Source organism: Arvicola amphibius, unplaced genomic scaffold, assembly GCF_903992535.2.
Source record: "Arvicola amphibius unplaced genomic scaffold, mArvAmp1.2, whole genome shotgun sequence".
Taxonomy (NCBI): Eukaryota; Metazoa; Chordata; class Mammalia; order Rodentia; family Cricetidae; genus Arvicola; species Arvicola amphibius.
Genome location: NW_024582319.1, coordinates 74648 through 102373, shown reverse-complemented (window position 1 = coordinate 102373; position 27726 = coordinate 74648). Strand labels below are relative to the sequence as shown.

At 42.6% G+C, this 27726-nt stretch overlaps 1 protein-coding gene across 1 annotated transcript; it reads right to left on the bottom strand.

The window, feature by feature from the left end:
• Nucleotides 1-204: 204 nt before the first annotated feature.
• Nucleotides 205-4287, bottom strand: LOC119805847 (tyrosine-protein phosphatase non-receptor type 11-like). Its single transcript, XM_038317629.2, is given in 4 exon segments — nt 205-392; nt 1064-1289; nt 2387-3327; nt 3330-4287. Coding segments are annotated over 4 exon segments (2313 nt in total).
• Nucleotides 4288-27726: the final 23439 nt, after the last annotated feature.

Below are 27726 nucleotides of genomic sequence, written 5' to 3'. Positions count from 1 at the left end.
CATCCATGTCCAGCTGCAGTAACAAGCCAAGCATGCAGACATCTCTAGTCCTGGGAGGAAAGCTGCATGGTACACCAGAAACCCAGTGAGACTTGGCTGCTCCAATGGGGCAGCTGTAACTGAAGAGGAAAGGCTAGGAAGGCAGCAGCTGCTGCTGGTTTGCAGTGAGGGACAGGGCCCAGGAATGCTCAGAGGCACTGAGGCCTAGGGGCAGAAAGACCCAGCAGCAGGCCAGCCTGTCTCAGCCTGGAGTGACCATTTAAGGAGGAAGGAGCCCTGAGTCTTGGGCCCAAGCTGCTGGTGGCCCCATGACCTGGGCTGCTGTGGGTTGCTGGATTCATAAGAAGGGCCATGTTGGGATCCTGCTGTGATCAGAGGATGCAGCAGAGCATCTGAAGGGCAGACAAGGAGCAAAGGAAAACAGACAAAGGTTGCAGAGATCTTTGAATGTTTATATGAAGCAGAGCTGGGAAGTGAGGTACAGGTGAAGGGGAGCAGCAGGCCGTGTCTGTAGAGCTGGGGCAGTCCAATGGGAGAGTTCCCAGAGCCCAGGGGCCATCCAGGGGTTGAACATAAGGGGGCCGGAGGGTCTCCCAGAGGAGGTGGTTCTGTTCTTCCCAGGACAGTCTCCATCAGAGGCTGAAGTGCTGGACCTAAGAGGTGAGGAGAAAATGGGATAAGTAGAGTGATGGGAAAAGAGGGGCCATGCGTGAGGCTGTGACATAGTTGGGTCTTGCTGGTCTATGCTGGGCCAGGCTAGACAGTTACAGGAATGAATCTTTTATCTGCTGATTTAAAAACTAAGAAGGCAGGGAAATAAAGATCTCAGCAGTCAGTCAGCCAAGCTTTACTAGGGGTATACTGACTAGTTTTATGTCATCACAGAGAAAGCAAGCACCCCTCTATGACCTCTGCATCAGCTCCTGCTTTCCTCATGGCTCTGGTCCCACTGCTGCTCCACTCTCATGCTTCCCGCTGTGCAGCTTTAGAACATGTGTCATTTTGTGAGACCAAAACCAATTATTTTCCAGGACAAGTGGCTGACAGTGGCCATCCTTGGTACCTGGCCTTGCAGTTGCCTCTGCTTGCCTCTGTCCTCCTGGCTTCTCCTTGACAAGCCAGCCTGGGACTACAGTACCTGCAGGGGAGGGGTGGTCCTCTCCCTGGCTAACACAGACAGGTGCCCACTGAAGGCTGGACTCCCGAGACAAAGAGGGCAGGGAAGGCTGGCAAAATCTACTGTTAAATTTCCGAAATCCTGGAAGTGGGGGCATAGGATCTGAAAGGATCTGAGGTGCAGAAGAACCTTAGCCCATGGTAGACATGAATTTAATAACAATCACCACATAAGCCTGACAGTAGACAATTTTCAACATGATATGACAATTAAACAAAACATGACAAACAGATTTGACAAGACATTGCTGCATGTTGGGTCATGTGAGATCTTATCAGTCCCAAAGGATTGTAACCAAATGACCCAATGGCCAGAGGAGGAATTGGAACAACCCCCATTTCCCTCAGGCTCTGAGATTAGAAGCATGTCTACTAGATCTTCTTGAGCCTGCAGACTATCCAGACACCAGATACCAGATAAAACCAGAAACTTACCAATTGGTAAAAACAGTAATAATAAAGTTTACCAGAGACCAGAGACTGGGGTACCCCCCCAGAACCAGGTTTGTGCTTCCCTGTATGGGTCACCAAAATGTTAGGCCCACAGGGGGTTGTACAAAAAAACCACCAAAGTCTAGTAAACCAGAAGCAAACTTTATTCCAGGAAAAATAAAAATAAAAAAATAAGTAAATAAATCTCCTTGAGACCACAGCCAGAGATGAACTTGTAAGACTGTGGCAAAAACTGGTATCTGAACTCCTCCTTATAGTAAGAAGCAAATAGAATTAGGTAATAACAAAGGAATTTTTACAATTTTGAGGCAAAACTTAGATAATTGTCCTTCTTTACAATTTCCATTAACAGGGTTTCTTCAGTTAAACTGTGTTTGTATTTAGCCCATTGTCTCTCTCTGGTACTTGTGGATAGCATTTACCGAAGCTCAGCATTCCCCTGATACTGCCACTTTCACATAGCAGGGAAGGCTATGGGACAATGTAAAACCAGTATGTCAAAAGTCACATACATCCCATCATTTAAAAGTTAACTCAGCTCACATCAATTATGCTGGTCATGAGTGGCCAGGGGACTATCTTAGGACTAACTTACTTTGTAGAGGGATGATTTGTCCTGCAACTGGAGAATATAATTGCCAAAATAGAATAGCACTTAACATCTACCTCGACTGTTTATACACATTTTCCATGGTCTTAAGTTTGACAAACACAGCATCAATCTTGGACATGATGCTGCCTATGGAGTGCTCCATACAGTCAACATGTCTTGCCAGTGCCTGGAACTCTTCATAGAAAACCCTGTTGGAGATGCTGTCCCTCCTCTGGGAGCTATGCCACTGTCATCATTATCATCCTTCTTAGAGTCATTCATTGTTCTTTGGAAACTTCTAATGCTCATGGGACATGGTAATGAACTATGTTCCAAGCCCAGAACCTCCCTCACTTCTGCACTGGGTGGTATGTGAGTGCAATGTGGCATGGGGCTCTGGCCACTGATTGTCTGGTTCACCAGGGAATTCTTAATATTGCTATATTCGTGCCCTTTCCTTTTGCTTTTATGTTCCTCCTTGATCATGTGCTGCAGCCTCTGGATGCGATTCTGGACAGCCATGTAGATGAACCGGTACTGTGCCTCTTTCTGGATCACTCCTGGCCTCTGGGACTGCACCATCTGAATGGTTTTAGAAATATCGATGTCATGGTCAACACTTTTCTCTCTAATGATGTCAATAAGAATATCAATCACAATGAATGTTCCCATCCTGCCAATTCCAGTATTGCAGTGAACTACAACAGGGCCTGCATCCACGATGCTCTCCTGCTTGTGGTGGACCTCCTCCAGGAAGTCCAGCACACCTCCAGGGTCACTGGGCACACCATGGTCGGGCCATGTCTGAAAGTGGTACTGCCAGACAGTTCTCTCTGTGTTTCCTTGTCCAACCTTGGAGAGCTTGAGTTCTCTTAAGGTGTAGTTATGAGCAGCAATTTCTTTGATGTTCCTAACATGCATGACACCATAGTCTTTGAGGGCATACTCATCAGGCCAGTACTTGACACATTTGCTCTTCCCTCTCTCCACCTCCTTTGTGGTCATACTGATGATTCGAGAGTTCTCCTGGAACACCATCCTCCAGAAATAATTCACCGTGTTCTGCAGGCAGCCTTGAGTGGCAATGTAGCTCTTTTGGGGTTTGAATTGTGGCACTTGGTTTCAAATTCAGGCCTGATGATGTTCGCATTGATGTAATCAGAAATGGGCTCATTGGGATCGCCATCGTGCAGGACAACCCTAGTGTGATCGAATGGAAGGATGTTTTTGTATCTATTTTTGTTTTTATTTTCTTGTCTCCGTCCTTCTTTTTGGCTATAAAGAAATTTGTAGTCCTGTTTCTGTAGTGTCTCAAATTCTTCCCAAAAGCCCTGTTTGACTGTACCTGTGGTCTCAGCTACCTTGCTTAGCTCTCGAACTCTGCTTTCAATTTCAGCAGCATTAATACGAGTTGTGTTGGGAGGATGCTTCAGCTGCAGGACTGTGCCCAGTGTCTCCACTATGGGGTTCTTCTTGTTATGCTCCAGCAGGTCTGTCAAAGAGTCAAAATACTCTCCTCCATTAACATCGTATTTCAGTTCCTGACATCAGATCATAGCATGGGTCACTTTGGACTTGCCATCATTGCTCTTCCATTTGTCATCACCAGTGACGACAGAGAGAACAAAGTCACCAGGGTGTCTCTGGCTCCCTCGAACAAGAAAGCTGCCACGTTTACCCTTCTCCATTAGCAGTTTCTCTGCTTCTTTTCCAGACAACGGATCATGGAACCACCTTTCAGAGGTTGGGTCTGCACGATTCCGTGGGTACTTGAGCTCAACAATATCTCCATTCTTTTCTTTTAGCTGCTCGTGATATTCCATGTAATACTGGAGCAGTTCAGCCAAGGTGGCAAACTTCTTCCCACCATAGAGGTCATAGTAGTCCCCAGTGTTCTGAACCTTAATGTGACTGACGGCTCCATTTCTTCTAACAGACAAAGCGAAATCTCCAGGGTTACTCTTACTAGGCCTTGTCATAAAGCTGCCATCAACTCCTCTGGTTAGCAGGAGATTCTCAGCCTCCACACTAGTGATGATGGGGTGAAACCCTCTCTGAGATGCCATGTTCCCCTTGGCTCCAGCTCCACAGAGACCTGCTCTTTGCTCAAGCTCCTTGGGACACTGTCACATGTGTATTGGAGGGGCTAAGCAAAGCCCCGCTGAGGAGTCAACACATGTGCAGGTAGAACTGGCCCACTCTGCATGCACAATCCTCCACCAGACCTGGATCCTGTATACTGGCTGTGCCCCACTAGGCTCACTCTGCCTTCAGTCTTGGGCTTTGGCTCCTGCTCTGGTCTCACCACCGTGTCTACCTTAGGAAGACTGCCAGCATGGAGATGGGAGCTGGAGCTGCGGGTGAAGTTTGTTTGTCCATCAGCACAACTGGTATTCCAAGGGGCAGGGCTCATGCCATGCTCTAACAGTCATCCCCAAAAGCAGGCCAGTCTCTTTGTCCCTGTCCTTCTCTATATAAGCTATGCAACAAACAGTCTTAGAGCTTTAAACAGAGCTTGTAGACCTCACCATAGCATGTTATGCAACATCTGTGACCCTGAGAAGTTGCTGCCCATACAATAATCATAGAATTTATATAGAATTTGGGCATATCAAAAACATTTACACTGTAGCCAACACACAAGGTCAATGATAGAAATGTTATTTATAAATGCACATATATTTACAATGACATCTCTGGTTTTAGGAACAAAACATATAACCCATACACAAAAACCCAACAAGAATATAAAAGCCTTTGCTCTATATTTACAGCTTTATTCTTGAGCCACTCACCACACTGTCACTTTATTTTTATCTGTGCACTCACTTTTAATTTGTGGTGTCCATCACTTTACTCCTGTTCACAAGCCCCAGCTACATCCAGCATCATTTGTCTTGGTCCAGCCGACTTGTGCATATGTTCCTGAAAAGTGGAATTTGGATTGAGGAAAGAAACAAACAAAAGACTGAAGACAGAGTCAGGAGGTCATTCCAATGAATACTGAATCTGCCTCAAGTTTATTTTTCATAGCCCTTTTATACCTCAAGCCAAAGGGATGGGCCAAAGACTTCTGTTTGTTTTTTAATCATTATATAAGGAACAAAAAAAGACTGATTACTTTCTTAATATTCAAAACATCTAACAGCAGTGCCCTAGGTCAAACATCTTGCTATTTGGAGCAAAACATCTATTAGCAACACCATAGACAAAACATTCTGTTATTTGGGCAATATACAGAACAACTTCACCTGAGGCCCAATATCCTGTTATTTTACCTTGAAGGAGCAAAAGTATGCTCAAACTCTCTGACCTTTTGTCAAGATGCAGCAGAGCCACTTCTATGGGCCTCCACATACCCTGCCTTTGGGGACACAAGACCCTGGGAGGGTGACTTTTTGAGTTTCATACACTGTGTGGGACTCAGTATGCCCACTCCAGCATGCAAGAACCCTGGACTGGTGAATGGAAAGATATTCCCAGGCCACCAAAGGCTCAGGATTTAGGGACCTAAGGTTGTAAGCCTGCCCAGATATAGCTTCATTTCTGATTCACCCCTTCAAGGAACAGTCACTCACCATGGCCTTCCCTGGTACTCTTCCCATTATCCTAGACACTGGTGGTCTGGGTGCCCTCTGTCCCAACACTAGTGGACACAATAGTAGCCAGAACATGCTGCCTTCATTAGACTTCATTCTGAGCTGCAGCCTGGGGCTTCCTGCCCTGTCAATGCTACCCCAGCTTCCAGAGATTTGGCAAAGAGAAGACTATACCTTGAGGACATAACCCTACAGCACAGCTCCCACACCCACAGATCCACTAGGGTCTGATTGCTCACCCTGGAGTGCATGGGAGGTTCCATGTGCAGCCTAGATGCCAAGACTGGCAGGAGATGCCAGGATTGAGACACAGAGGCTTTTTTCAGGTGGAAGAACGGCAACCTTTATTTTGCCCCAGCTAAAGCCTTTTATACCTCCACTGCTTCTGTGGAAAATCACTGGACAGGAAGAACACAAACATCCTTGTCAATTACAGACCACAAGGAAGTTCTGCTGTCAGTCAGGTGGAGTAAGGGCAGCTAGATCACAACAACTCCCCCCCCCCGTTTTATTTTACAAAATAAATGGTACCTGCCTTGTTACTTTAAGTGGAATACCTTTCCTGTCATGGGGAATAACCATCTAATATTCCCTGTCTTAGGTGGCATCCTGCCTCCAAAGTATTGCCCATCTGTGGCTACCCAGACACATAGCCCTAAACAAAGTATCCACAGGACTGACAGCACCAATGAGCCAGACAAGCACTGCAACCATCTACCATGCACTAACTGGGTGGGTAAAATTAGCAAAATCTGTATTCCAAACCCCTCTCATATGACATTTGAGTTCCATAACAGTAGCAGAAGTATGCAATACAGTGCCAGGAGTAACACACATAACATGATTAACTGTTGAAAAGTCCAAAGATAGTCGAATGTCCAAAGCATTGCTGAATCTCTCAGTCAGCTGGTTCATAGTCTAAAGAGCAATCATGGCAGCAGTATCTGCAGTGGCAGAGATAGCAATATTCCAAGGTCTCTCTTCTGCCAATCTTCTATGGTCCAGCACTTGTTGCCATATTTGCTGATATTCCTGACATCGCCACAACATCATCCAGGCCAGGCACTGACTGGGTCATGGCAACATGCCTTTCACCTCAGCCACCTATCAAAGCTCTGCTCCAGCTGCCTTCTGGCCCCAGACACGCTCTCTCTGGGTCCAAACTGCTGCATGGAGCAGAACAAAACTCACGGAAGCAGACTCACTGCACCTGCTCCGGAAACATTGAAGGGGCCTTACTCTTTTAGGGAATTTGGGCACCTCTGGGAATGAAAAAACACATACTCCTTTTAATCTGACTTGGCTTGTTCCTAGTCTGAAATATTTAAACCCCATATTATTATTAATCCCATAATAAACCAGGGGCTAACTTGAGCTATTGTTTGTACAAGATCTTTGGCTGTCTTGTTACTTCCGTGCCTTGTTGCTTTAAGTGTTTCAGTTATTTTTGAGGCCTTCAATTCACCCTCCTGCCTCTTCTTTATACTTGCTAGTCTTTTGGAGGATCTCTGGGGATGAAAAAAAAAAAAAAACACCTTACCTTCTCAATATGCTCCTTGATTTAGCCGGTGGACTGAGAAACCCTGTTCATGAATCCCCACTTTCGAGATCTCCGTGGAACCTTCACTTTGCCACAGCCAGTGCAGGCTGGATGCCAAGACTGGCACAGGATGCTGGAATTGAGATACGGAGGCTTCTTTTCAAGTGGAAAAACAGCAACCTTTATTTTGCCCCAGCTAAAGCCTTTTATACCTCTACTGCTTCTGTAGAAAATCACGGGCCAGAAAGAACACAAACATCCTTGTCAATTACAAACCACAAGGAAGTTCTACTGTCAGTCAGGGGGAGTGAGGGCAGCTAGATCACAACAGTCATATGACTAGTTGCCAATCTTTCTATACTGCTCATGCTGTTTTATCGACCTATGGATGGCAACCTCATGTTTCCTTTTCCCTCTCTGTCCCCAGAAGTCTCACCTAACCTCTTCCAACCTAGCTATTGGCCATTCAGCTTTATATTAAACCAGCCACAGTGACACATTTTCACACAGTATAAATAAATATTCTGCAGTAGACAGTGGGTAATAGCTGACGAGGAGTTGGGGGTGCATCTACAAGTTAGAAGTACTCTGAAGAGAGATCATGGTGATGGTTGGACATATATGTCCATACATATATTAGACTGGACTAGAACTCAGCATGCAGCCCAAGATAGCCTTGAACTTTTAAGTTAATGTTACATAGTTTTCTGTATGGAATGTGTGCAATTATATGAGTGTGGAGGTCAGAGGACTTGTGTGAGTCAGTTGGTTCTGATTCCACTACGTGGATCCTGAACATTACACTTAAGTACCAGCTTTTTTGGCAAACACCTTTACCTGACAAACCACATTTCTCTCCCACTATGAACACACAGAGAGAGAGACAGACAGACAGAGACAGAGACAGAGAGAGGGAGAGGGAGCAGGAGAGAGAGCCTGAATGTGGACATCATGTTTCCATAATATCCATGGAAAGCAGAAGAGAGAGTTGGATCCCCTGGAAATGGTATTAAATGTGTATGAGCCTTTATGTAGGTGCTGGAAACTAAACATGGCTCCTCTGCAAGAGCAGCCATTGCTCTTAACCACTGAGCTTTCTCTCTATCTTCTCAATATGAATAATTTTAAAAAATAATTTATTTATGTTTAATTTATGTGTTTTGTGTTTTGCCTGTGTATATGGCTGTGTGTGAGTCTTGGAGTTACAGACAGTTGTTAGCTGCCATGTGCATGCTGAGAGTTGAAGCTGGGTCCTCTGGAAGAGCAGTCAGTGATGTTAATCAAGGAGCCTTCTCTCCAGCCCAATATGAATGTTTTTCTTCATTTTCTGTAGCATTGGCTGAACTGTGACTCATGATATTGACCAGGTTGGCCTAGAACTCAGAGATCTGCCTGACTCTGCCTCCTGAGTACTAGGATTGAAGGCTTGCACCACCAACACCCAGGTGAATATGAATGTTTTGATGACACTGAAGAGTTCCTTTAACAAGTAGGTGATAGTTAAATGTGTATTTATCACAATTGAATTGTGGGGGCAGGTCTTGCTGTGTAGCACAGCCTAGCATCAACTTCTTGCTTCTACTATCATCACATCTTAAGTGCTGGAATGAGCGGCCTGCACCTCCACCTTCTAACTCATTCTCAGGGACCACATGAGTGTGCGGTAATGCAAACATTGCATAATACAGAGTTGACACTCATGAGGTCATGTGAGACCCCCCATTTCTTCTGCAAGGTTGAATACCCATCCTATTGTCCCAAACTCCAGGGGTGAGGACAGGAGCATGCCAGGTCTTACAGCATAAGTCTGAGGGCTCCACAGAACCTCCACCCTGCATGATAAATGTGGACCAGGGAGACACTCCTGTTTACCAAGAGTAGTCTGCTGTCACTGTTTCATGAATTCCCAACACAGTAGAGAGTGATGAGTCATGATGGTCCTTACAGCATGGATAGAACCATAAGACTGGCAGGATGTGGCTGTGGTGTGAGGTTTTGGTGTCAGCAGCTGCGGGTCACTAAAAGCTCCCTGCCATGAATTCCATGAAGACTTCCCTGACCACTTCAGGGCACCTTCTCTCTATGGAAGTCTGGGAGATGCTCCACCATATATCCAGACAGTAGACAAAGCAACACTCACCCTTGGCCATTAGCTTCTTCTGTGGTGTATTGGTGATAGCCATGGCCAGAGCAGTCCAGTGGTGAGGACACATAGAGGAAGCCCTGGGAAGCAGCTCCTGAGTTGATAATGAGGAGTGTCACCTGGGGGCAGAGGCAGGGTGGGTAGGGTTGTCAGTCTTGGAGACATGGCAGGGTGGCACAGTGAAAGCAAGGACCATGAAGCAGGGAGGGTGTTCTGGTGGGGTCAGGGCTGGACAGCCTGAGAGGCAGACAGCTGGTTGTCAAATTGGTGTGTTGTGCTATGTTGGTTTTTTGAGACAGGGTCTCATTGTACAGCTCTGGCTGGCCTGGAACTGGTGTATATAGACCAAGCAGGCCTCCAACTGACAGACATCTACATGCCTGTGCCTTCTGAATGCTGAGGTATGTACCATCACTGGACAGGCTAACTATGCAATTTTTTAAAACAAATTTGTTACAATTTAAGTTGTTTTGTATGTTGGTCCGTGAACCACAGTACATATGACTTGGTTCTCTCCTTCCATTACGTGGGGCCTGAGGACTCAAACTCAGGTTGTCAGTTCCTTTAATCATTATGCCATCTACACTCTCAAACTGGTTTGTTTATACAAAACCAAAATGTGAAAAGGAGATGCCTCTATTGGATGTGAAAAGATAATTAGAGAAGAATATTCTAGAAAGCAGTCCCAGGTCAGGGAAGCTGCTGTCACGTTGGGCAGTTTCTGCCCCTCTGTGCAAGTGTTGTGGAATAATTTTTTTGTACACCGTGTAATGTGTCTTTTCCAAAGCACCTTCTTATTGGCTGCATAAAAAGCTAAACAACCACTAGATAGGCAGAAGGTATAGGTGGGACAGTCAGACACAGAGGACACTGAGAAGAAGAAAGGTGGGGTCGCTAACCAGATGGACAGGAAGCAAGACATGCAGGAGAACAGGTAAATGCCGTGAGTCAAGTGGCAACAGGCAGAGGATCAGAAATGGGTTAATTTAGTTATATTAGTCTCATGTCCTGATTTGAGAGCTGGCATTAGGGACAGAAAACTCTGCCTACAGGGAAATATTTTAGAGTGTGCTGCTGAAGTCACTTGAAACTCAGCCATGGAAGAGAACTGGCCAGGACTCTTGTAGGAAATATCAGGTGGACCCTGCAATTAGGAATCAATATTTAACTTTAACATGCAAATAAATAGAAAAAGAAAAATTTTAAACAGCTGTGAAGAGAGGTTTTTGAAAATTTTCTCAAAAAACATTAAGGGGGAGGGCCTCAGAATCATGCAAATGTGCCCAGGCTCTTTGCTGGGGAAGGGAGGTTCAAAGGGTCTTGGGTGGCCCAGGGTCCCCAATTGCAAATGCCCTTTACAGAAAAATAGAGTTTTCCCAAAATGCTTGTGGATATCTTGAGAAGCAAACAGCAGAACCTGGGTAGGCACCTGTTTCCCAGTACCCAGGCCAAGGCAAAAACAAAAACAACCCACACACACACACAAAAGGGCTCAAGAACCTTGGATATGTCACAACAATATGGCCCTGTGGAGGGCAGCTGCCGGATGGTGAGTGGTTAACAGGCTCATTGCATGGGGGTGGGGCAGTATCACCAGTGGGAAGCTGGGAGAGCTGCTGCTAGAGAAGCCACAACCACTAGGAGCTCTGAAATGAAAAAAATACGTGTGCATCTAAAACTCCACGAAAGGGGCTGTCCATGAAGCACATTCCCTGCAGTTGCCCAGGGTCTGGTCTGCAGGCCAAGAGCTACAGCTCTTGCTTGCTTGAGGTCAAGGTGCAACCCCAGGGTCAAAGTGGCAAAAACCCTTTTGCGGTCAAGACGAGTGGGATTGGGGGACTTCACATGCTGGAGCATCCAACAGAGCCTCAGGGCAAGGCAGGTTGCAGCTGTACTGTGTGGGGTAGTGAGTCACCAAGAGCCTGTGCACATGCACAGTTTTGCAGTCTTGCAGGGCACCATGTCCATCTCCTCACCTGTCAGCTTCCACAATTACATCTCCAGTCAGTGACTGTGCCTCTCCTCGATGTAGGTGGTGGTGGTTCAAGAACACCAGACACTGCACCTGTGGGGTGGGTGGGGGTTGAAGGGGGCAGGGAGGGAGGGAGGGAGAGAGAGAGAGAGAGAGAGAGAGAGAGAGAGAGAGAGAGAGAGGAGAGAGAGAATTACTGGGGCCAGGGTGTGGGAAATCACAGTACAGAGCTATGGGTTCGGGATGCTGGGCTTATCAGCTTGGGATTCGGGGCTCATTGGTCTCTAGTTCAAGGGCTAGAGGTGCAGGTGTAGGGCTCAAGGGCTAAGGGCTCTCCCAGGTGATCCTGAATGTGGCACTAGCACGATATCTTACAGCATCATATGTAGTCTTCAGAGTTCAGAATGAATGCCATCTTGTGCATAAAGTTGTAACAGGCCTGGCCCATGGTGGTACAGGAGAGAAAAGAGGCTTTCCTGTACAGTCCAAGATTGAAACAACATTGAAAGCAACAGCTTACTAGGAGGTAGCAAACACTTTAGTTTTCCCTCAAGAAATTCCTGATTCATCCAGTGTTGAAATATGTTGAAATAACCAGGCTAGCTAAGAATAAAACCATTATATTTTATATATTATAAGGGAAATACTCACGAAACAGGAAATGAGACATCCAAGCACAGCAATGTCCCAGGAGAAAAGGCAGAGAGAGAGAGAGAGAGAGAGAGAGAGAGAGAGAGAGAGAGAGAGAGAGAGAGAGAGAGAGAGAGCACATGAAGGTGCACACATTTTCCCCTGGGTCCCAGTAAAGCCACACCTTAAATAAGACCCACCTCTTAAAAATGATTGGCTAACAAGGTTTCCCATCATTCCAGGACATTCTAGATCTGAAAATTCCTTATCTCCTTCTTCCACTGGGTCTGTATTGACATCACACACACACACACACACACAGAGAGAGAGAGAGAGAGAGAGAGAGAGAGAGAGAGAGAGAGAGAGAGAGAGAGAGAGAGAGAGAGAGAGACCATATGCATATGATTTTGGTTTTTCAAGACAAGATTTCTCTGTGTAACTTTGACTGTTTTGGAGCACATTGTTGAGTGGTTTCAATCTCAAGATCCAGGAAATGGAAGGAGGGGAGGAAGTGGAAATTTTGAATAGTATTATTTATAAAGCATAAAAATTTTTAAAAAAAGAAAAGAGATCCACCCCTGATGCTGGGTATGATTAAAGATGGAGACTCAAAAGAACCTAGTCCCAGTCCCAGCCCTATGTTTACTCTCGATAGAACTTTGGACAAGTTATTTTAATTCTAAATAAAGACTAGCTTTTTTTTCCAAAAATTATGTAATTGGAGTACTGCAACCTGCCTTTCTACCTCACATGCTTAAACTGAGATGGATGAGTTCACTTTGATTATATTTTGTGAATGAAAACCCATAACTAATGAGTTCCTATAACAAGATGAAAATTTTCCTGATTGATTATAAATGCCTTCTGGGTGTACATTCATGATCAGTTCACTAAAGGGATAAAACTTTCTTATCTGCTATATGCAGATTTGATTGGTGGAAAAGAGGAAGAAAACAGCATTCAGAGAGCAACTATTATAATCCAGGCCTGTAGATTTACTTATACCTATATAAATCAATGGCTCAACAAAAATGTGAATCACACTTGATTTTCTGAAAACTACAGTTTACTGACCAGGTGTGGTGACTGGTTACCCATGCAGTCCTCTGCTCAGAGCAGTGTGCTCAGGCTCAGTCAAATCCTAGGAAAGGATCCTCCACCACCAAAGTGAAGAAGTATGGAAAATGGAAGTATTTATCCTTTACTGCCAAATTTGTGGAAATTTATCTAGTAAATTGGCCACAGAATACAAGTTTTAAAGCAATAACCTTGGCATCTCATAAAATATGTAGTCCTAATTGATGACATTTGTCTAACCATGGGATTTCCAATCACTTTGTGTCCTCAAGTATCTTGTCAGGACATATCAAAAATATCATTTGGATATCCTCTAAATTTCAGACTATTCTAGAATGAAACACTGTGACTGTAAATCTGCCCTTGGTTCTGCCTTTACTCATTCAGTCATATACATCAATCTTCTTATGCTTGTTTTTTGATTTTTGGATTTTTACTTGTACTCTTGCCTTGCTTTTATGAATTCTTCATACTGTCTTATATTTCTATCTTTCATCTCCATGAAATACATTTGTTTCTTTAATTTTCATCTTTACTAACAAAGAAAATAAAGGGAAAAAATCTGTAAATTATTCAACAAAGTTGTTTCATGGTTGAAATTGATTTTCTTCAAAGATCTTTTTTCTTCTTCCCTTATGCAAGTGGAGTCTTAAATAGTTTGTATAGACATATCATAGTTATGAACCTTAAAAATATAACCCTTACAGGAGTAGGCAAAAAATAAGAGAATGTTGAACTTAAGAGCATTTCTTCAGTATTCTTTCTAGAAAATATTGTAATGTTAAATTAAAAAATGACAGTATTTATAGCATAAAATATCTTGGAGTAACTCTAACCAAATAAGTGGAACACTTGTATGACAAGAACTTTGATTATTTGAAGAAAGAAATTGAAGAAGACACCAGAAAGTGGAAAGATCTCCTACCTCTGGGTAGGCAGAATTAACATAGTATAAATAAATAAAAAATAATCTACAGAATCAATAAAATGCCCAGCAAAATCTCAGCAAAATTCTTCACAGACCTTGAAGGAATGGTACTCAACTTCATATGGAAAAAGAAAAAGCCCAGGATGGCCAAAAACAATCCTGTTCAATAAAAGAACTTCTGGAGGCATCACAGTCCCTGACTTCAAACTCTACTACAGAGCTACACTACTGAAAACACCCGGGTATTGGCATAAAAACTGACAGGAGGACCAATAGAACTAAATCAAAGACCCAGATATTAATCCACACACCTTTAAACAGCTGATGTTTGACAAAGAAGCAAAAATATCAAATGGAAAAAGGAAAGCATACATAACAAGTGGTGCTGGCATAACTGGATATCAACATGTAGAAGAATGAAATTAGATCTATATCTATCACCATGCACAAAACTCAAATCCAAATGGATCAAAGACCTTAGCATAAAGCTAACCACACTGAACTTCATAGAAGAGAAATTGGGAAGTACACTTAAATGCATTGGCACAAGAGACCACTTCCTAAATATAACCCCAGTTATATTTATATTTATATATACATATTTATATTCCAGCATGGAAACTAAGAGAAACAGTTAATAAATGGGACTTCCTGAAATGGAAAAGCTTCTGTAAAGCAAAGGTCATAGTTAAAAAGACAAAACAATAGCCTACAGAACAAGAAAAGATCTTCACCCCACATTAAACAGAGGTCGGATCTCCAAAATATACAATGAACTCAAGAAATCATCAAAAGAACAAATAATCCAATTTAAAAATGGAGTACAAACATAAACAGAGAACTTTCAACAGAGGAATCTAAAATGGTGAACAGACACTTTAGAAAAATGCTGAGCATCCTCAGTCATCAGAGAAGTGCAAATCAAGACAACTCTGAGACTTCATCTTACACCTGTAAGAATGGCCAAGATCAAAAACACTGATGACAACTTATGCTGGAGAGGTTGTGGGAGAAAGGGAACACTCCTGCATTGCTCATGGGAATGCAAGCTGGTACATTCCCTTTGGATGTCAGTGTGGTGATTTCTCAGAAAATTAGGAAACAACCTTCATCAAGACCCAATCATACCACTTTTGGGTATATATCCAAAGGATGCTCAATCATGTCACAAGGACATGTGTTCAACTATGTTCATAGCAGCATTGTTTGTCATAGCCAGAACCTAGAAACAGCATAAATTCCCCTTCACTGAATGGATAAGGAAAATGTGGTACATTTACACAATGGAGTACTACACATCAGAAAAAAATAATGACATCTTAAATTTTGCAGGCAAATGTGTGGAACTAGCAAACATCATTTTGAGTGAGATAACCCAGACCCAGAAAGACAATTATCACATATACTCTCTCATAAGTTGTTTTTAAAGATAAAGCAAAGAAAACCAACCCACCAATCACAATCCCAGAGAACCTAGACAACAATGTGGACCCTAAGAGAGACACACATAGATCTAATCAACATGGGAAATAGAAAAAGGCAAAATCTCCTGAATAAATTAGGAGCATGGGGACCATGGGAGAAAATAGAAGGGGAAGGGACAAAAAGTGAGAGGAGCAGAGAAAAATGTATAGCTAAACAAAATCAATTTTAAAAAATGGACAGTATTGACAAAGGCATAAACTAAAATGATAAAATTTGCACTGTAAGGGCTAAATAGAATGAATATATATCATTGATATCATGTTTCAGGATGTAATATCCATATTAAGCATGAAATCATTTTCAAAGAAAATAATTCAAAGGAAAGAGAGGTTTGTAGAAGACTAGGTAGCTAATTTTAGGCATTTGGAACCCAGAGTTAAGTCATCAGAAAGAAGAAATTTTATGCAATGTCACAGGATGCTGTGAATCATAACACTGGATAGGTAGGTCAAAGAGAGAATGTGAAGTAATGAGGGCAAAAGATCAACAACAGAAATTGGATAGATCCAACTTCCAAGGGGCATGTACAGCAGCAGCCCACAGAGTTCTTTAGGAGAATCAGGAGCACTAATTAAGCCATGAATGAAACACATGCTGAGCAAAGGTGGAAAACATTTCACAGTAAAACCTCTAATCATATTAAAGACGTAGAATTTAATTCTGCTTTGATGTTGCTTCAGATGCCATTTGTGACCTTAGTAAAATGTCTGCATAGAAGTGCCATGCTAAATGCTGAGACCGTGTTCAGAGAATGAGTCTGACAATACAGGCTGGAGCGTTCTGGAAGAAGAAGACAAAATATTGAATTTTCAGTTGTTTGAAAGAAAGGAAGTACTATGGGGGCTGGAGAGCTAGCACAGTGGTTAAGAGCATTGCCTGCTCTTCCAAACATCCTGAGTTCAATTTCCGGCAACCACATGATGGCCCAGAACCATCTGTAAAGAGGTCTGATGCCCTCTTCTGGCCTGCAGACATACACACAGACAGAATATTGTATACATAATAATAAATAAATAAATAAATAAATAAATAAATAAATATTTTTTAAAAAAGGAAGGAAGTACTAATAAGTTGAGGGACAGTGTTGCTTAAAGATGGAGGAAAACACAGTGACTGATTTTCACCCTAAATTTCTCCTCTTCTCTTTAATAGTAGACTCTGTGAAATCCTTGCCTGGTAATTTCTCTCTGTTCAGTTTAAGTCTTACTCATTATTTGAAAATTTTATTGCACTCGTGTGTGTGTGTGTGTGTGTGTGTGTGTGTGTGTGTGTGTGTGTGTGAATCAATATACATGACAGTATTCCTTTAAAAGTCAGAGGACAACTTATGAGTTGGTTTCATTCTCCCAACAACCTAGGGGATTCAACACAGGTCTATAGAATGTGGACAAGTGTTTTCACTCACTGAGCCATCTCGCTGATTAAAGTTTGCCCCTTTCTTAACAATATTGGCTAGCAAATTCTTCTGAGTATTTTTCATTAAATTTAACTGTTCTTTAATATATGTATCAGTTAGCTAACTCCATTCTAATTAAAACAAATAAAATTAGACACTTCCAGCTTTGCATTTCCCACTATTTTAGAATCCAGAATGGAGAGGATTTGCAATCAGGGAATAAAATTCTTTTCATGGAAATATCTGCCTTGGCTGTGAACTAAGCAACTTGGCATGCTATTTCTTATTTTGGGACTCAGTTGTTCTGATATTCTTGTCTGGACTTACTTTCATTTTGGAATTGAATCAGATTGCTTTAGTTTGAAATTTTGGTGGCAATGATATTGTTGCTTACTGAAATGAATTTTAAAATTTCTATTTACTTCTCCAGAATTTTATATAAAATGTAGCTGTTTGTGTGTATAGTTGTTCAATATATAATATGTATAAGAATGTGGAGTAGTCTATAAGAATGGAGGGACATAATTATTTGGCAAGAAGTGAAAACTATTTCTAACAAATTGCAACAGAGAACTTGGGAAGCTCAATATCTATACCCACTACTAAATTTAAGCAAAAGCTGTTCTCCACAGAAATATACAGAGAACAAAACAAACAATGCTCTTCCATAGTTTAAAGAACACTTATGCTATCTAGTTCAAATAGTAAATTATGGAACCATACTGTTGAAAATTCACACTATAATAAAAAAGTGGTGATGGTGCATTTCTTTAATCCCAGCATTTTGGAGGGAACTCTAATAAGTACCAAACCCTGAATCAACTCTTGTTAATGTTCCACACCATTTTATACCCCATTCCAAAAGGGGAGGGAGAAGGCAACATATTTCACTAACATGATACAAGGACAGAGCATCTCTGACCTTTGGTCCAGGTGGAGCACATACACCTCTATACTCAAAATGATAATTAAACATACCCTAGGTCAGGATTTCTTCATGATGTAGCCACCTGTAGTCAACAGCTCTGAGAACAAAACAAGCTTAAATTCTCTGACTAATAGTCAAGGTAGAATGGACTCACATCTTTGGATCCTGACAATGGAAATGATCCTGTGGTAGGTAGTGTCAGAGATGAACCCCCTGACTATCATTTACACATGCAATTTTCTTTTCTTGAACATGTGCTGGATCTAAAGAACCACTTTTGTGATGAACAGAATGTTGGCTACAAGTACCATATTGGGTGTTTGAAGTCACTTATGGCACATCTTTAGTGTTCTCTCTTAAATATATGAAATAAGAGAGATATCTATTGAATTAATTCATTTAAAAATGCACATGTCCATTAAATATGCCATACCTATGAAATATGCAACATTTAATTGTCAATTATTCCCTTCAAAATCTGGGTGAGAAAAAAATTTGAAGGATTAGGCTATAAACAAACTGGCTTTTTTATTCCTTTACTCTGATTAAAGACAATTACAATTCTGTGAAATATTTTGGAACATGTGACAGGAAACAGGGACAAGTGTTTGGTCAAGAGCCAGTAAAAAAAAAAAAAAAAACTAAGTCCGCAGTTCAATAGACTGAGATACTGAACCCTGCAAACAAGTATATGAATATAAAACGAAGCCTATCAGTCTTCATTTCTCACCTCTGAAGTCAAGGTGTTGGCTGAACTTTCTGAAACACAAGCAGAATATCCATGTTCCTATTACATTTTCTATCCTTTAGAAACTTCCTGCATTCTTTGGTGAACAACCCCTTCATTCTTTAAGGGCAAGAGTGTTGAGTCTGACTGAGTCTCTCATACCATGATAATATTGGTACTATCTTTATGTTCCCCTCTACCATTTTTTTTTGTTTTTCCAAGACAGGGTTTCTCTGCAGCTTTGGAGCCTGTCCTGGTACTAGCTCTTGTAGACCAGGCTGGTCTCAAACTCACAGAGATCCTTCTGCCTCTGCCTCCAGAGTGCTGGAATTAAAAGCTTGTGCCACCACCACCCAGCCCCCTCTGCCATTTAAAAGCAACCTTTATTTATACTTGGCCCACATAATCAATTCAGGTTGTCAGGCTTGGCAGCAAGCACCTTTACACAAAAAGCTATCTCACTAATCCCTATTTACTGAGATTTACTCATTCTGCGCTCACTCAGGGACTAAGCTGTCTGTAGGATGATTATTTTTTGGAGAGTCACTGGATGAGAAAAATGAAGCCATTTGAGTTGCCAAGAGGCTGAACAAAAACACAAAGAAAATTTTTAGAAATGAGATGTTTGGGCTGGAGAGATGGCTCAGTGGTTAAGAGCATTGCTTGCTCTCTTCCAAAGGTCCTGAGTTCAATTCCCAGCAACCACATGGTGGCTCACAACCATCTGTAATGAGGTCTGGTGCCCTCGTCTGGCCTTCAGGCATACACAGAAACAGAATATTGCATACAGAATAAATAAATATTTTTTTAAAAAAAATGAGATGTCTACGAGGTCTTTGAAAACTTCAAACCTATTCCTACGAATTTACTACAAAAACATGCGTACCGGCCAATAAAAGTAGACAGACATTCTGAACAGATACTTCATTGCAGAAGATTGACAGGTGACAAATATGCATATCTGCAGATCATTCAACACTTTCACCCATTTGGGAAATACCACTGAAAACCATAACGAGACCACGCTGCAAACAACAAGCACTGAAGAGGATATGGAGAGCTAAGGGCAGGGTAGCCTGAAGTTACACATAAATTAACCTCGAAACTTAGTAATACCACTCCTGATGAAACTAGAGAAGTGAGACCTACACTTACATAAAGACTCATATGTCTCATAATATTCCTAAACTATTAAATTCTAGAAACTACTCAGTTTTTTCAATGGGTGAATGAATAAACAAACTAACACATTCAACTAATGGAGAACTCACAAGCAATAAGACTGAATGCTCTGATACTTACAGAACCATAGATGAATCTCAAATGTATCCTGCTCAGTGAATAATCAGTGTCAAAAGGATCCCAGCTGTATAGTTTTATTGATACAGCATATTGGTAAAGGTAAGCTACAGGAGCAGGAAGCGTAGAACAATTGATAGAGTTAGACATTAGAGTTTGATGACAAGGGACAACACTTGAGAACTCTGGAGGAGGCCAGAACTGTTGTACATCCCAATTTTAGTGGTGGTTACACTATTTAAAGTGGTAGAAGCAGGCAAACTCTGTGGCACACACCTATAATCCAAGCATTCATGAGATGAGGCAAGAGGACTACCATGGATTTGAGGTCAGTCTCATTTACAAAGTGAATACCAGGCCAGCCATAGCTACACACAAAACACAATCTTGAAATAAATTCTGTAAATGTATAAAAATATATGTGTGCTGGTCTATGTATTTTGTGATAGTAATTACACAAGTACATCTGTAAAGGGGGTGAAATTTAGTCTTTGTAAATTATACATCAAAATGTTTATTTAAAGACTACTTTGAATGCCAGCACTGCCTGACTAGGGCAAGCATCCTACAAGTGACTGTCAACTTGAGGTTGGTATGTAGAATGCAGGACTAGAGAATTTAGTCTGGGGGGGGGGGGAAATGACATATATTAAGTTCTTGCTGCCCTAAAGAACAGAAGAACGTTCAGTTCAAGATTTTTTTTTAAAAAAAAAAGGTTTTTTTTCTTATTACTGATAACTTTTGATGGTGAATAGCAAAAATATACGTTTCACTCATGACCCATCCAAAATTATAAACTAAAAATCTTCCTTAAGCTATTTCAGGATATTTTATCATACTTTGAACCTGAGATTGTGAAAAACCATTTCTAGTTATGATGTGGCTCACAGTCCCAGCACACACCTTTAATCCAAAAACTTTCTGCCTGAATACCCGCAATAGGATGTATATAAAGTCAACCATGGTCAATAGGCTGAACAAACAACAATCTGACAGGAAGTGAATTTAAGATCATTAAGAAAAAATGATAGGGCTAGAGAGATGGCTCAGAGGTTAAGAGCACTGGCTGAAAAAGTCCAAAGGTCCTGAATTCAATTTCCAGCAACCACATGGTGGTCCACAGCAATCCACTTGAGATGTGGTGACCTCTTCTGTCCTGCAGGCATACCTGCAGGCAGAAAAATATATACATAATAAATAAATACATCTAAAAACAAGAAGAAAAAGAAAAATGATAGAGAGTAAGGGGAGTGAGGAGGATGGAGAGAGACCATACACAGAGAAAGATAAAGAATGTCTGTGGAGGAGGTCAGCTGGGTGTTTTCTCTGCTTCTCTGAGCTAGCAGACTTTCACCCCAGCATCTGGCTCTAGAGGCTATTGGTAAAATCAAACAATTGAGGTTTTGTCCAAAACAAAACACATTAACACCATTTTGAAAATAACCATGATGTATAGTGTGTTATTTATTGCCTAGAACATGTAAATCTATAAGTTTTTCTGGTGAATAGATGAGATCTTTACACTCAGAACACATTGTTATTTAACACTCATGGACTTCAACACATGCATATATTCACATATATTCCATTCATAAATGTCACCTAGTTTAACAGCACCTTCTGTCCTAAAAGGGGCCCTGGTGGGAAGTGGAGATGGCACAACTTGAGAGGCTTCATGATGCTTGCGATTTATATTTTAAAGTTAGATTGAATGCCACTCTGTTGTTGTGACAGCATTTATCTGACAACCATCACGTTTTCTGTTATCTGAAGTAGGCTCTTACTCTCAGTTTGTCTCAATTTTATAATAATTCTGCCTCAGCTTCAGAATTTCTGGGTTTAGAAACATGTACCACCATACCCAATAAAATGTATTCCTCAAAGTGGATTGTCAGATCTATACAATTTGCATTTATAATGGACATGTAATTTGAGCTTATATAGCTACTAGGTTGCCCTCTCTAGAAGCAAATGCAGAGCTTAAATGAGACCTAAGAGCATCTTCCAGTTCCTCTCTCTCAAAACCTTGTATTTGTGCCTTTTATTGTGTCATGCTGATAGAGTGGAAGTTTGAAAGGACTAAGTTCTGAAGAAGACACTTTGATGAAGGTGGCACATGCCTCCTCCTTTAAACATTATCCCCAGTCCCAAATCATTTCCCTATCTTGGCAACTGGTTTGACAACACCGTCAGTCCTAAAAGTGATCCTGATGGAAAAAGGACAAGCCATAACTTGAGAAACCTCACAGTAAATTTTAAAAAATCAGTTTATTAGGATACAACCTTTTTCTCCTTTTTTCCTTCGGAATGACAGTTTCTATTTTAATTATCATAAAATCACTCAAACTTATGCTTTTGTTATTTCTCAGGCAAGAGTGACTATGTCATTCTACATTCCTAATGTTTATCAAATCACTGGGGCCGGGGAATGATATGGGTGCAGGCTGAGTGATGCAAGCTCCCTGTCCATGCTGAGTCACAGGAACACCAAGTTGATGACCTGGTACAAAATCAACATCAGGTACCACTTCCTTAGTGGGACTGGACACAATAGGTCTTGGCCAGTTCTGCAGAGTAGTAGCAAACTCTGTTCTACCTATGAGGACTTGATTTGCATAGGGTTCCGGTCATATACAAGAAGCAGTAAGATGTTGAGAAAGTGACTAGCTGCTTTTAATTTTAATTTTCTCCTCTTTGCAAGAAAGCAGAGCTATATGGTAGCCTTCCAGATATGGCCAAAAAGGTTTTGTGGTCCAGGAGTTGTGAGGCTGGGAGAAATGAGATGAGGTGAGAGGAGGTGAAGAGAAGCAGAGCAAGTACTGTGGGATGATAGGTGTGCAGTGCTGGCTGCAAGGCCCTCCCTTGTCACTCACAGTCAATGAACACAGACCCTTACCCTTACATGGTGGCATTATAGACTGGAGCTGACTCTGCCTCAAGATCCCAGAAATTTTAGTCTTGTTCATGGGCCTGTCTCTTTCCTAGCTGTACTGGGATTGAGCATCTGTGGGAGTCAAGAAAAAGAGAAGAGCTGTGGTCTCAGAACAGCTTTCAAGTATATATTCCAATGGCCCAACTTCTTCCCTTCCACGATGGGTGAGCTTTTGTGGGAACTCTTAATACTCAATTGTGGCATAAAAAATGGTAAAGTTGCCTGCCACTGAAAGGCTGGAAAACATTCCAATTCTATGCTGGGTCCTTTTGGGAACTTGTACTAAAACCCTGCCCCCAGGGTAAGCTGGAGGCAGTGGGACTCCTCTTTAGGGGAAGTATTAGCTAATGGAGAAACCTAAGTTACACAAAGTTGCTGACTATAGCCCATTCCCCTACCCGTAGTCATACAGAGAATGTTGACCACTCAACTCCCCCTATCAGCTTGGTAATATTTCAAACAGCCCAAGCGGTTAGCAAAGGGTCAGCAAATGTCTAGAAGATGAAACCAGGGGGATGTTGCTAGACCCTTAGATAATAATAGCCCATCAGGAACTAAGAGATCTGATCTTTACCTGATCTTTAGCCAATTATGATGTAGGATATGTAATTTTGTATTTTAAGATTGTAATCTTGTGACTGTTTTGTGGAGTTTTTTTATGAACCCCTTACAATAGTAGACAGGGTCCTTCTCCCTCCATCTGCTGTGTCATACTGTGAGGCAGAGGACCTGTGCAAGCCTGTACATAAATCATAATAGTAATAATAGTAATAATAATAATAACAATAATAATGATAACAATAATAATAATAATAATATGAAACCTTGCTTTTGCACACAAAAGTGTGGCTTTGTGGTGTTTTCTTGGGGGATCCTAGGACTCAGTCAAAACACATCCAAGCCCAGTGACCTGAGTTTGACCTCTGGACATGTACAAAAGACCCAACCCCAGCAAGCTGACCTCTCACCTCTACACACACAGGCACACACAATAAATAGAAAATTTTAAAGACACCAAACTGAGCCAGTAGTAGTGGCACATGTCTTCAATACTAGCATTTCCGTGACAGAGTCAGGACAGCCTGGTCTACACATAGATTTCCAGGCCAGCCACCACTGCACAGTGAGACTTTGTCTCAAAATATTCAATCTATGCCCTGCTCTGCTTTTAGGGACAGAAGATGGCAGGAGGGGGAACTTACAAGTCTCAGGCACTGTTCAGTGTCCCTACTCCAGCACTCAGGAACCCTGGGCTGGTTAATGGAAGGATATACTCCAGCCCCAATGGCTCAGGGCTTAGGGACTTAAGGCTGTAAGCTTGCCTAGTTGTGGACCCATTTCTGATCCACCCCTTCAAGGGACAGAGTCACTCGCTGTGGCCTCCTCTGGTACTCGCTCTGTCATCATAGATGCTAGGGATCTGGGTGCCCTCTGCCAGAATGAACCCCAGCATCAGGGCACATAGCAGCTGTCAGCACAGGCTGCCTCCACTTCTGGGCTGCAGCCTGGGGATTCCTGCTCTATCAACTGCACCTCTGGCTTCCAGAGCTCTGCAAAGGGCAGACTGTACGTTGGGGAGATGACTCTACAGCAGAACTCCCACACCCACAGATCCACTGGACTCTGTTTGCTCACCATGGAGCCCATGGAAGGGCTCCTATGTGTCCTTGGGATATCTGGTTATCTGGCCCAGGTCCCTCTTTCTCTAAAATTCCTCTTTCTCTAAAATATCTGGGTCAGGGATGGAGAAGAGCATCCTGGGTTTTAGCCTTATGCTCACCTACCCTATCCCCACCTCACCCTTCACCCCATCTGGCTCAGGTAACCTCTGTATACCAAGTGGTCACTTTCTACTGTCTAGTCACACAACTCCTGTTTGGATGAGTATCCAGTCCTTCTCCACATCTCTCTTACATGTGGGCTCTTAGCCATTTCTTAAGCTGCTCCTTTTTTCCTATCTGTGGCTGGAAGGATAAAAAGCCCACCCATTGTGACCTGGCTATGTCAGAGCAGGCCAACAAGGCCCAGCAAGATGACACTTCAGCTAAAGGTGCTTGCCACCAAGCCTTACTGCTCATGAGTTCAATCTGAAAGACACATGGTAGAAAAAGAAAATGAATTCCCACAAGTTTTCCTATGGCCTCCATGTGTGGCACCTTAGCATCAATGTACACACATGGGCACACAGACACACAGACACAGACACTCACACATACACACAAGCTATAATGGTCATGCAAGCCTTTCATACCCGTACTCCAAGAAGCAGAAGCTGCGGGATCTCTGTGAGTTCAAGGATAGCCTGATTTACCGAATGAGTCTCAAGATAGCCAGGGCTACATATTGAAAGCCTGTTTCACATAAATAAATACATAAATGTATGAACCTAAAAAACTAAGGGACACATCAATTATTATTATTATTGCTTCCCAGACTACTCCAAGTCCTCTGAGGCCCACCCTTTTATTATCCCATCTCCTTGCATGGTTTGGACTAAAGTGAGGTCCAGAAATAGGACTTCCACGTGAATCTGGGGTCAGATGGAGATAGCTAAAGGGACTGTACCCCTTCCACAGATTTGATACTGAATGCCTGCTGTAAGCCAGGGTATGCGGACCTTTGGAGTCACTTGTTACCTGTCCTCAAAGCTTCAGGTGTGATTTTAGAGGAAGGTGGCCAGGCCTCTGCAGAGGACCCCCACACTACCTTGGTTTCCTTGGTATCCAAGACAGTATGGGAGTTGTTACAGGCAATGCTCAGTGGGTATCAACTGTTTGGAAAAGGGAGTAGGCCATGCCTGTCATCCCATGACTTGGAGGCTGAGGCAGGAAGATTGCCATTTCTAGGGTAGCCTGGATGATGTGATGAGAAACAGTTCACAAAATTGGTGGGGAGAAGGCGGCTTTGGAGATATGACTGTGCAAGTATGATGACCTGAGCTCAAATCGCCAGCATCCATGTATAAAATCTGGGCACAGCAGAGCACACCTGCAAACCCCAGCTGACAAGCAAAGGAAAGAGGGTCCTGGGGGTTCACTAGTCAGTGCACATAACCTATCAGTGAACTCCAGGTTCAGAGAGGGATCCTGTCTCAAAAATAAAGTGTAGAGTGCTAGAGGATGCATGACATAGACCTCTCCTCCACATGCACATACACAAAGTTTTCTGAAAAGGGTGGGGGAGAAGAGGAAGAGAGAAACAGAAGGAGAAACTGAGGATCAGAAGGGAAGTACACAAGTCTGAGGTTATGTAGTTCAGTGCCATATGCGTGCTGATGGGTCCCAACTTGAGGGTTGTTGTTCTGCTCTTTGGGGTCTTTAGTGGGTTCCATGTATTCCCTCTTCCTCGGGCCTCTTCTTGGGACTCAAGATGATCTCCCATGGCCCTGTACCATCTAACTGGACAAATTCACTGATGTTTATCTACCTACAGGGAGTACTGGAAAGGTCTCAACCTCAACCTCCCTCACTGAGCAGGAGCAGCAGATGAACAAGGTCAATAAACTGATGCTTCAAATGATGACCAATGAGAGGAATGAACTTCATGGAATCCTGGCCAGTTATACCAACAATGATTTGAACAGTGGGTAGTAGTTATTATGTCCAGTTCTTTGGTGACTGTCTTGACCCTCCTGTGTCAACGCCAGCATTCCTCATGTCACTTGAGGCTGAACATCCAAGGTGCCTTCCTGCACAAACTAATTTTCCTGAGTGCATCTGAGATGCAGAACTGAAGCCTGGGTAGGAGTGAGATGGGGACGCAGGCTGTTCTGCTTCCTCTAAATGAAATGAGCCTGTGGCCTGAGCCACATTCTATGGATAGGGGCAGTAGTGAGTAAGCTCACAACATGCATTTCAAAGAGGGCTTGAGAGGTGTTGGCTTGTGGGAGAGGCTGAGTGATGAGTTTATGGTGAGTCTCTGTATTTGACTAGGTGATTTCTTGCTGGTTGCTCTAGGAGCAGGGACTGGTTCTACTTGGTCCATTGCAGTATTTAACTGGAGAGCCTGGGGCTCATCCTGAAACCTCTCTAATCTTGTTCCTTGTACTCTGAGGCAGTACCACCTACCTGGATTTCTTTGACATTCTAATTGTGTATGGGGTTATGTGTGTGAAGAGCTAATAGGCATTGCAAATATGGCAGTGGCAGGTTTTGCCCTTTTCACTTCCCTCTCCCTTGATAAATCATTAAATTGTATTTCTAAAATCAGCCCCAAAGGTTCATTCCCTTATTTGGTCACTGACTCATACCTGAAGCCAAACACCAAGGTCCCTCGATCACAATTCATTATTTGGCTATACTGGCTTACCTTTCCAATGATGTCTCACTAACTCATCCTAACACAGACTTCCCCTGTCTCCTTAAAAACCCATTGCTGAAAAAAACACCTGTTGCTTGCTTTCAGCCCTTGCCTGATTCAGAGCCGGGCCCCCAATTCCATGATTGCTCCTATGGGGCAATAAATCTCCATTGTGCTGTGGTGTCTGAGTTTGCTCTGTACTCTCTCTGAGGGGCTCCCTTAAAGTGTGTGTGTGTGTTTATATGTGTGTGTGTGTGTGTGTGTGTGTGTATGCATGTACATGTGTCTGTCCTTCTAGATCCTGTGAGTCAGAGATTGGTAGCAGGACTGAAGATTTGTCTGCTTCAGCGTTTTCAGATAATATAAGTGCTGAGGCCAGGGGAGTCCCATTTTGAACGTCAGTGCCCTCATTCTTTGTGCTTACCTTGGTGACTCATTGGAATTCACTGGGTAGTTTATAAAGCCATTGTGGTGTATTGTCTCCTCCATGGAAATCCTGATTATGAATTCTGGGCATCATTGTGGTAACAGGAACACAAAATAAACAATC